This window comes from Anopheles aquasalis, chromosome 2, assembly GCF_943734665.1.
Source record: "Anopheles aquasalis chromosome 2, idAnoAquaMG_Q_19, whole genome shotgun sequence".
Classification (NCBI taxonomy): domain Eukaryota; kingdom Metazoa; phylum Arthropoda; class Insecta; order Diptera; family Culicidae; genus Anopheles; species Anopheles aquasalis.
The window spans coordinates 24,720,705-24,732,500 of record NC_064877.1 but is presented as its reverse complement, the minus strand read 5'-3'; the positions used below and the strand labels follow the sequence as shown (position 1 = coordinate 24,732,500).

At 44.2% G+C, this 11,796-nt stretch overlaps 1 protein-coding gene across 2 annotated transcripts in view; it reads right to left on the bottom strand.

Annotated features, from left to right (window-relative positions):
* Positions 1–975: 975 nt before the first annotated feature.
* LOC126581681 (gonadotropin-releasing hormone receptor) overlaps positions 976–11,796 on the bottom strand; it is a 36,148-nt gene continuing 25,327 nt past the window's right edge. For both annotated transcript variants that reach the window (XM_050245500.1, XM_050245499.1), the window contains exons 4-6: positions 5,294–5,502; positions 5,029–5,159; positions 976–1,927 (exon numbers count right to left, since the gene is read on the bottom strand). In XM_050245500.1, coding sequence (XP_050101457.1) covers positions 1,636–1,927; positions 5,029–5,159; positions 5,294–5,502 — 632 coding nt within the window. In that variant the 3' untranslated portion in view covers positions 976–1,635. The remainder of the gene's footprint in view (positions 1,928–5,028; positions 5,160–5,293; positions 5,503–11,796) is intronic.

The window sequence follows — 11,796 nt, the reverse complement described above, 5'->3', positions numbered from 1 at the left end:
TCAATGAATTTGAAACGGATATAACCCAAAAACGGTGTAGGCTAAACAACGATACAATTACGGAAAGTATCCACGTGACTGCTTGCACAATATCCGTGAATAAGAAGGTTGGGGCAAAATTGCGACAGAAATTAAGTCATGCACGTCATTGAAAACGAAGCACCGCGGAGTTTCGCTATCATTTCCTCACTTGTGATAAAGATGTAGGAGGCACTCAATTAAATCAGATGATCCTTTTCTAGTGCCTTGCCATGACAGCGCACTGGCTTTCATCTTAGTAGCTACACTTGAACATGGCAACGATGCGGAATAAATGAGATAAATGCGTTCTCTATCTCTCAGACCTATCCTTATGCTGCTTCAAGAGGTACGATTGTGTTCAATGAAAACATTTTCCCGGATTCCACATTCTGTTTTACAATTCTTGGATTCTATTTATTATTTCATCGTGTAATTGCGTGCCCATCGCAAACACCACTAGACGCAGCGCAAGGGATTCTAAGGGACAATAACAATTAGTACCATCAACGTGGAACAATTTTCGAGGGTTTCAACGAATTTTAGTAGAAACAGGGGCATCTCTTAGAACGCTCGCGAATGGTGAAACCTTGGATTTGATTTTCAGAATCCTCTTCAGTAGCAAGGATCCTTCTTGTTGTGGATATCGTGCGTATCACTTCACATTACGCTACCTACGCGAAAACATCCATCGGCCATAAACAAATTGCTTCGGTTCGATCGGAAACCCGAAATGTCCCCTTGGCCCAGTGGAATAACGAAAAAGGAAACTCTAGATTTTGTCGTTTCGTTGTTCACTCTTTTGCTGTTTATTTTATTTATAAAAAAATATATCTAGAATCATATTTCGATCCTGCCCGATCCCACAGCCGTCGGTGCAGGCCGGCCAGTGAGGACCGCAAACCCGTAACGTGCCATCAACGACCCTGGGCATTGCACAACAATGCTCTTACTCTTCACTCGCGGATTTAACATCCAATTAGACCTTCAACATACGTTCACTAGCGCCCTGCTGAAACTGATACGACAACATCTCTTACAGATAAGCATCACGATCACGATAACGATGATGATGGTAATATAAATTATGCCCTCTCCCTGCCCTGCCTGCATTTGTACATACTTCTTCCACCTGACTTCTCACTCACAACGCACAATTCGTGATATTCGGTAACATTTTGAACAACATTACTATCTCACTGTCGGCACAATATATACACTAGACCGCCGAGGGCGTGTATCGTGGCGAAACTGTAACATCGCAGTTTCCCTTAACATAGAGATCCACACCTCCTGGGGACCTGACCATTCGCTTAAGCACTATCAACTTATGTACAGTTTTTTTCCTCTGGTAAACATACATATATAACAGCAGGTTACAGTTTAGCTGCCTTCGGCCGTGAACTAATGTTAACAGTCACTCGTACTGAAACTGGACTGAGCTGCGAACAGCGTATCTCTTGGCTGAGCCGTTTCCCAACGAACACAGACGTCGCAGTGTCGCGAGTGATAGTATCATTTTCCTTCTTTTTTTTTCGTCCCAAATCCCTAGCGCCAATCCTTATCTCGGTATTAACCCGGCACAACTTTGTCCTGTCCTCGCTCGCTGGCGTCGCTTTAAAGCTTAGTTGGATGGTTGCGATTGAAGAGGCGCGAGAAGGAGAGAAACTTGGTGGTGAAGCTGCGCCGCTGAATTGTCCCATTGCCGGCACCACCGCCGCCACCCTTCTGGTGGATCTGGTTAACGTTCTCGTCCAGGCTGCGCAGATCCTTCTCCAGCGACATCAGCGAGATTTCCTCCGGCAGGTTGGAGTGCGAGTTGGAAAATTTGATGTGCGGATTGAGATTCCGCTGGTGGCCATTGTGGTGGTTGAAGGTGGACGACCGTTGAAAGTACACAGAGCCTTCCCTGTTTTGGCGAGCGTCGTGAATGGAACGAAAAAAACGGGATGAAAAGAGAAATTTATTAGCAACAGATTGGCTTTGGTGTGGCGGGCGGCCCGATGACAATTGGCAATTAGGTGTGGCCACGCGAGATGATGATGCTGTATGATGATAGCATACGCGAGGCCGCGGACAAAGCAATAGCTTAAGCTGTAAACATAAAATAAAAACACATCGACACACGGCTGGCGTAAACAACATGGCGAGCAAGCGGTCTCTGGTGGAGGTGCTGGTGACCAGTAGCAACTGCAGCGTTCAACGCATGCTTTGCGATTTGCTTGTTTGGGGGGTAACGTTTCGCTAGCTACGCCAAAAAGGGCCGGAATTAATCATTTTCCTGGAGAAATGAAATACGTGCCTACACGTGATGGCAGGCCGAGCTGGGACTTGTGCGAAAAACAAATAGCAACAAAACTAAACCAAAAGTCGGTCAGTTGTCGTGTGTGTGGTGGCAGCAGCTGCTGAGGCCAACATGTCCAAGCAAGCTGAATATGCTGCATATGCATGAAGCGGCACATCCTAAGCAGCCATTGCTATACTGCGCTTAGCCTTTTGGATCTTTTCTACGATGGCGTAACTGGGCTGCAGAGCGAGGATGAGGAATCAGCAGAAACAGTAACACGCCGCCAAGCAAGAAAAAAGTTGATACGAAAAAAAAAATTAAAACAAAGTCTCCAAGTGGCGCCCAAACTTAGTGGTAACACGTGCAGCTTCGTATCAATGGCGTTCTTATTTTCATTTCGTCGGCAGCAACCCGTGGAGAGCGCAACAGAGTAGCAGCTTGTTCTACAACACTTGTGAAGGATCATCTGAGTTTTATTTAGCAAAATAGTAAAAAATGGATACACCCGAAAGTCCCGAAACGCCTTTATGCTAATTACTCTCAAGAAGCGCTTCGAAGCGACATGACCCCGGTTCGTGTGAGGTTACGGTCAGCAAACCGACCGTTGTATGACTAGAGAGAGAGTATCCTTTTTTGCTGGGTGAGTCGACGGCGATAGAGTATGTTTCCATGGAAATTACCTTTTCTTTCGCCACAATAAGAATGTGCCGCAAAAGGTGTTCTGTGTTTCTGGAAAAGGAGATCGGTGGGTCGGTGGAACAGATGGCTAACCATCCGAGTTCCGAGTCATAGGCGAATGACAACGAACCTAAAAACCTTTTTCTTAAAAGATAAGGTTTGTTTACGTGTTGGAGTAGAAATTTGTGTGTGCACAAGCATTTCAATTATTATCTCCATAGCCGATCTCTCTAGCTGTTCTTTGTTCAGCTTGATTCAAATCTTTAAGGCATCAGCTACAGCTAGGCATATAAACGCATATTTTTAACAAATATTTCACTTCTTCTGTTCCCCTCTACCTGCAGACGTATCGGGTATAGTCTCAAGGATGCTTAAATTAGTTATACAACATTGAATTCTAAATTCAAAACTATAAAGCCGTGTTATCGAAAACCTTCCATTTTCAACGTTGGATCCCATCACAACTTTAAAACTACTGCACCGATTTGAATGGGCTATACATTATCCGTACATCGTTCACTGATTAGCTTTGGAAGGTTTTTGATCACTGTTAAGGACCATTTTTAAATAATTATGATCTAATCTCTAACTCTGTCATATAATAGCTTTCCATCTAGTTTATCATTAACTATAAACTGTTAATTTTCATATCTTACATCAAACATTGCTTTTCCATTTTACTACAAAAATTAAAATAAACTGAATATATCTCAGTTCAAATTCATAATAAAATATCATTCGAGATAGATGGCCAGGTGAAAGGAGAAAAAAAAAAGTTTTCGAAACTGTGAATTTATAAAACGTATAAGGAAGCATAGCGTAAGAAAATAAAGGACGTAGACGAAATCCTAGGCACAGGAGACACTAGCAATCCTTGGCAAACACCAACCATTCTCTACATCAAAGGCCAAAAAAACATCAAACCACAACAGCAACCTCCTGGCACCTATTTAAAGCGAAATTTTCGGCTCCATCCCAATAACTAATCCTCGAACAAGCCGCATCTGACATCTGTAATGTCGGAGCCATGTTCAACACCGTTGGGTGAATCCCCGCGTATCGTTTATGACGCCTTTCATTACGCTGTAGCTTGATATTTCGTTAAGTTGGCCTTCTTGGAGTCTCGCGATGGAATTACCAGCAGCAAAAAACTGCCTAATTGATTCCATTAGCTAACCACGGACACCGTCGGTTAACCACCAAAATCCCAAAAGTGTAATCCCCCTATAAGGATACACCGAGGGAGGGGTAAGGATAAGTAGATAAGGGGAAGATGTTGCCAGATAAACGAGCTAACTTATCCGGAGAAAGATGGCAGCATTCGCACTGTGAGTGGTACTACTTAGCGATGCCTTTTGGATATCTGCGGTGGTTATAACGGTCCTGCTGGTCAGCAACCCCACGGGATCTTGCGATGATAAGTGCTGCTTGCTGTTGTCGATTTTTCTTCCTTGCTGTTGCCGAAGAAGTCAATTAAGAAGAATTACCACCAGGTTGACGAGCTAATATTAATAATCGTCCAAAAGTAAAGCTAAACTTCTATTAATCAACAAGCGTTCGAACGATTCCTGCCTGTGGCGTCGGCCATTTCCATTAACGGAACCCATTTTTGGGATGTTCGCTCACGCTCGTTCGTGGTTCCGCCGTTGGCACTGTACAGCAGAGATCGGTTTAGGAGTCCTGTCGTATCGGATAGTCTATCAGCGATTGATTTTTGCCGCATCATTTCGGAATCCCTGCGCTCTCTTATCTGCGATGAATGTTGATAAGCTATTTCGTAATTAGAAGCCCCGTTGCAGATGGTTTACAATCGAGTGCCCGTTACCCATTGATGGTTCATCTAATCCTGGTGAATTGGTATATGGCACGATGGCTTAGGCAGCAACAAAGGAGTGTAAGAAGCCACGGAGGAGAGGCGGAAGAACAGCAAGAAATGGCAGGGATCCACGGCTATATACGGCTGCAGCATCTGACTACGCTTTCTAAGCTACGTAGCAAGCACGCGTAACGTAACAAACCACATCAAAAGAGCGTTGTGTATGTACCTTACATGTTGGTTGTACTGATTGCGCCGCTGCCGTATCGGGACCAGGTGGAACGCACCGTAGATCAGCGGATTGATCAGACTGTTTGACATACCGAAGAAGAAAATGCCCGACTGCAGATCCTCGGCAAACTGTTTGTTCCGGAACCGACCGTATCAAGTGTTTGTGAGATCGAGACATGGAAAAAGAAAGAAAAAACCAAGAGCCAAATATCAGATGAAATGTAATATTCATTAGTGAGGCGACAAATTCGACCAATACTTACATGCCCGGTTGGGTTAAGGAACATGAATATCAGCATCATGATGTAGTACGGTGTCCAGCACACGATAAACGCCACCACGATAACGACCGAGATGCGGAGAGACTTCATTTTCGCCTTGTGTATCAGCCGCTGCCGGTTCGTGTCCGAGCGCCGGTAGTACGTCGTCCTGTCCACGGCTGACGTGTCGATTCGGAAGATTTTCTCGCTGCCTGAGCCACGCCACAAGAGGCAAGAGAGAGAGAGAGAGAGAGAGAGAGAGAGAGAGAGAGAGAGAGAGAAATGAAGTAAAAGAACATGTTGTGAGTGGTACGATTAGAAAGCCTTGAAACCGGAGACTACCAGGCCGCAAGAATGCCCATAAAACCCCCGACAAGCGATGAGCTAAATACGAATACCACAAAAAAAAATAGAAGGTGAAGTAAGAATGGCATCCATTTTGGATAAATTATTACCCGCACGTTTGAAAGAAGAAGAAGAATGGGATCAATATGCGCCGATGCTTAATGGTGCGGAAGGGTCTCGTTGAAGGGCCCAAAGTAGTGAAATGGCGCGGTACTGCGAAGGTTCGGCCCGAAAGCATTTTACCGACCGCTACAAAAAGTACAGCTGCCATGCGTGCTGTCTGCTTTAAAGCTGTAATACCTGCCGTTGTTCACAACCCATGACTAAAGAGTGGGAAACAGATTGCACTGTAGGCCGTTGCTGGCAGGCTGTTTTATGAATAATTAAATGCATCAATTTTGCGTTAAAATTTAGAGAACGCCGATACGGTTTTTCGTGGAAGTACGGACTGCAAATGGTATGTTAGCTGCGTCTACGCTTCGGTTTGGAACAGTTTCGTAGAATTTGGTAATTATTTTAACATTTGTACAGACACAATGCTTATTGACTTGTCATTGTTGTCTAACCGTTCGTAGGTACGACCGAGATGAACGACCATGAGCCTCCATTTCAAACCATCTTTGACCGGTGAATACTTTTGATAGATCCCATGCATCCCATAAGTGCGGTATGCGTTTATGTGTCTCGGCGAAATTGCTGCAAACATTACATTCGATGAAGAAGCTATTTCTTATGAAAAAAATCTGGTTCAAGTTCCTCAATTTCAACAGTTAGACATATTTAATCATGTTTTTTACAAAAAGTAGTTTGTTTCGCCTGAACGTATGAAGCAATTTATTACCATTTGCCACTACTAAAAAGTTTTCAAAAATCGAATCAGATTGTGGAGTTTTTTTTAACATATATAAGGACGGACGAGCCGTATGTTTGGATTGTGGAGTTACTTAAATTAAGAACAGTGTACAACAGACTACCCTTAATGGGGGAGGGGCTTCGGTATTTATTTTATTTTGCGACACATGTTGTTAACATTTTTCCTAGAATTTTTTTTCCCATTTTTCCTCTTTTAAGAACATTGTGTAAAAATTTTAAATCAATCAAAGCAAAACTGACAAAGTTATAGATTTTTGAAAATTCGCCTTTCATACTAAGATCCATGCAGCTCGCTACTTTGAAAAGCGTTTCCCAAAACCAACGTTTTCAAAGTCGGTGTCCATCGTACCGTAAAATCTACTGGGCCGAACGATTTGAAATTTTTAACACATAATCTGTACGCTTTTTGCCAGGTAGTTCCGTCGAGATATCATAAAAATTTGGTGATACTTTTTTTTTAAATAATTATATAAAGTTCAATTTTTTGGCAGAATCGCAAAAAGCATCACTTTTTCAACCTCAAAAATCTGCCAAAAATCGAAAAATAGGAGTTTAGACAAAAACTCTCCGGGACTACCTACATAAACTTATAATCTTTCCAACAAATATCGATTTGTATATTTCAGATGACCCGTCATGTCACTACGATGGACACCGAAAAAAATACTTTTGCGACGACTCGCCTACCAAAATTTGATGACAAGGATTAATTTTTCAATGAATGTTTTTCAAAACAATACCAAATATTCTTCAAAAGTTGTAAATTAATAAACTATTTACTTGAAAAGATAAAGTTGAATGGTTGGGTCACAAAAAATTGTCAAAAACGGGCCTTTTTTGGCACGGAAATACAGAAGTCCCCCCTTAACAACACTCAGGATTATCTGTCATCTCTGTTGTTCACCTTTCACTAGCGCTCGTATTATAATGCGAACCTGGCACGCGGCAAATTTCCCGGAGAAGCCATTTCAACGCTCTCCAATTTCTAGGAACTTTCCAAAAACCAAATTAACGCACCAAATTGCAATGCACGTACCGACCGCAAAACAGTGACTCAGCCGTTTGCGAACCAGCGAGCGGCGAGCGGAACACGCTCCACAGAAGAAAAGCCGCGGAAATCGTGCCGAAACTACCATCTCTGCTGGTATCGCATGTTCCGGTGATCCTAGGCTAGAGTGTACAGCAACAGCGTGAGCGTTTACTAGCGGTGCTAAGCGCATTAACTTAACACCAGTCGCTCGGCTTTGATCAACCTGATAAGATGAATACCTTGCCGTAAACCAAAAGTTTACAGAACCATAAACTGTGTGCTTACTGTGAGCGTTACGGCTACGTCTACGGCGATGGCTTCGTTCCAATCGTTCCGATCACGGGATCAGAGACAGAGAGAGAGTATCGCGTAATCCGTAAACTTCCGTGAAACTTAACGGAACGCACTAGACCCTAGGTTGGGGGAGGACAACGTGATGAATTTCCGTCTTAGTTTTTGGCAAATACACAATACAGGACATGGCGTACGGTGCGTCCTGCAGGGTGAAACTTTCTCCGCTCCGCCCCCCCCCCCCCCCCCGACATGTGATAAGACGCCAGTGAGCGCTCAGAAGAAAGCGTGGCCACAAAATATTCATAGAATTGCGCAGTCAAAATACCGCCAGAACGTGATCAACGGTGACGAAGGTAATGGAGTTCGCGCTCGTCGGAGTTTGTACACGAGTGGAAATTTAATTATGTATTACACGGCTGACGACAGCCCATGGCAGCGGCCCAGATGCTACACAATGCGCCCCGTGAACTAGTGCCCTACCTTGATGGTTCACCCGCAGGTTGCTCCAAGAAGATTTGTAGCAGAATTTTAAGAATTCTAAACCAACAAACCCGCGACCCAGCGTTGTACCAGCGACACCAGTCATGTCCCGTGGCCACCACGCACCACCCAAGAACTCACACATTTGTTTGTGGCCACTGGCAATTATGCTAATTCGGGCGGAAAGCGTAAGCCATCACTTCGCGCTTCATCACGAGCTGGTTGGTACTCGTGAGAGCTATTGTTTTCGTTTCTTCGTTGCTTTCTTTTTTGCTCTCTCTCTTTTTCCTCCGGTCATTGCGTTAGGCCCCTCTTTTGGAAACATATCCCGCCCGTAACGGCTCGTACGCACGTCACGAAGAAGATACGCTGGCGTGATAATTTATGGATGCAGATCAGTTTCAGTCACGACGTTGATGGCGCTGCACTCCTTGGATGCCGATAGAGAGAGAGAGAGGAGCCGGGACAGATGGTTGGACTTCTTCGGAGGCTGGGCGAGCGCTGGCCTTTATGCTTGGCGTTGGAGATTGTGATAAATGAGCGACACGGCGGGCCGGAGTGGGTGACAACTTTTGCTTCCGTAAGCTTCAAATCAGGAAGAAGGTTAGAGCAAAGCAGACTTCGTAAAATGAAGGCAGCCAAGTAAAGCACAGCATGCTTTGCAATTGTTCGTAACACTTGGCAGCGACGGAGTGTGAAAAAGGTGTGCCCGTTGCTCTGAAAGCAAACTTGTGTAACCGAATGATCGTTTTGCAGAGCGCATGAATAATAATTCCATTTGGCATTCGGTCTCAGCATGTAAGTTGGCAACGTCCAAATTGAAAACTCGGTAGGAGCGACTAACGGTTAGTACCATTTCGTGGTCCGCATGCACCCTGCATTGCTATAGAAATGCTGCATTTCTGGATGTTTTGATGAGTTTATGATGAAGTTAGTTTGCGGGTACCGGCGGCCACGACACGATTTAGTTATGTAAATTGATAATCTTAGTGTTAAATTGTCGCCTGCTTGGTTGACGTCTAGAGAGCCAAAGCCAGAGTCAAGGGAGCGACTGTTTCAAGATGATAATTCATAATGATGCCGAATAAGATTTGGAAATGATAGAACTGCACCTCATTCGTGAGGGGTGCGAAAAATGATTCCCATTCTCAGCATGAAAACCTTTTTACACTGGAAGAAGGCAGCCTGGGCACTTTCATACTATCGAATCGTTGCCCTCGACAAAGGTTCACCGGCACAAGGTAACACTGGTTGTGTATGATTGGCATTATGCGATGGATATTATGAAACCCATTACGAAACTCGAGAAGGGCTTGCTGCTCCGGGAAACCATTACGAACCATTATTTCGTTACGCCGCCAGGCTGCCGTGCTGCCAGGCGCCTCTATCAGGATACAGGATGGGATACTGTAAATGAAATGACCAGCGTTAAACGGAAGGGTTTTAAGCTGTCGACAATCCTTGCAGCGGTGGAAAACCGAACCAATAACACGAACGAATACCAATAACGAATAGTAACATAGGATTGTCAGCTTAAAGTCTGCGAATTGAATGAATGATTGGTAATGCAGCGTCAAAATGAATGAACGTTGGTCGAGTATATTGACTGATTGATTATTTAATACTGTGTGATAAAATTATGGAATATTAAATGACTCCAAAGACATCATATGTTCAAAACATTAACGCTTTTTGCAACTTCTAGTTTCTTAAAACAGCAGATGATTAGAAATTAGTTGAAAATTATTGTTTTTTCTTCAAAATACAAACGGCATGTGAGGCACAAGGATATGCGATGAAAACACATAAAAGCAAGACGCTTACAACCCCTTAGTATGGTTGAGAAAGGAATTGCAGACACCAGCACAAATTTAATGTAATTATTTTTCCAAAGAAAACTCCGCACGTCCCACGAAGCGAAACGACATGCCGTTTTTCGTCTGCGCTATATTTGAACACGTCCGTTCGTTCTTCTATTTTGTCCAAGTCTACAAGCGAACGAGCTTTTCTGCCGTGACAAGCGCGCTGATAACAGAATGAAATCAATGTTTTATAGAATTTCACGCTGCCTGCACCAATAGTCACCCTGTCGCATTCACCCACGCCCGGCTGGGCGAAAATGATGGGAGGGCATACCGTTTTCTGCGAAAGAATTTACAGAGACACGCTTGCCGAACGCGACATCACAAGATGGAACAACCGGACGGTTCGCCATACATCCAACCAGGGGCTTTAAGCGGCTGTTTTGTGTATCCTCGCAGGCCCGACAACAGGCGCCGCGTTTGTGTGCTTTCGGGTTTCGTGCGATAACTCTCTTTTTCTCCCAGGACAATTTAAGAGCCACAGCAGGGCATATTTACTGTTGTCGGCTTTAATGGATTCCATGGCAAAGAAAGGTTTACCCGTGCGGATTCGTTGTTCCTCTTGTTTGTTGAACATTTTGTTTCGCCTACAGTTCCCTCTGGCATTGGCTAAACTTATTTTCAAACTGGTTCAGGATGCAAATTGGGTGCCTGAAATTCTATTGTTACACAGACGAAGTGGACTAGCCGCAGCCCAGCTAGCCATTGAAAGAGGATTGAATGCCAAGTGAATGCAGTTTTCTCTTTGAGTTACAATAGTTTTGAATTTTACTCTTGACGGGAATTTCTAGCATTTAAACTCCAAACTATTTTGTGCGGCCCGCGGCGACGTTCACGGTGCTATTTCAATTTCTATATTAAACCTCTGAAAGTATGCAATTTTACCGGTTACCTGGCGCCTCCATTTCGAAGGCGCTTCCATCATCGAGTTTCGGTAACGGAGCTACACAGCTTTTCGTTTTCCAGGTTCGGCAAACAACCTCGCTGGCCACGAACACCGGCACCGGTTGGTCTTTGCTAGGAAAAAGCAAATTTAATAAAGCCAACCACCTCCACATGAAGTCATGAAATGGCCCGCGGACTGGTTGATACTTTGTTCTGTGGCCCGCATGCTAATAACAACGTACAATCATCGTTCAACTATCGACGATAAAGTATCGTAATTGAACTCAAGCCATGCTTAAAGCTGCAAAGCGAGTACGCGTGTGCTTGAAAAATAACTGAACATACTGCCTGCATCATCTAGCAACAATTTGTCATCCGAAAAGCAATTTACTATAGTAAGGTGCCTTTTCTAGGGATAAATTGCCGGTAGCAGTCCACAAAAGAAGCGTTACCCCTAAGCTCAATAGCGAACCACGAACGCAATGAACTCTCCAAAACACACGCAATTCTTGATAACAGACGAAAGCTGCCTGTGCCACGTGAGCGTAAAGTTAATTGAAATGGAGGCGCATGGGTCTTCACATGGTGGACAGCCTGGCGCTGCAGCTGCTTCGTAACCACTCGAACACCAAATCCATTAAGGGGATGTACGTAACCAACAGCTGCACACAGCCTAGTATCACGCACGTGTGGCGTTCATCGTCATTCATTTCTGTTTGCGGGTCGAAACCCATCGG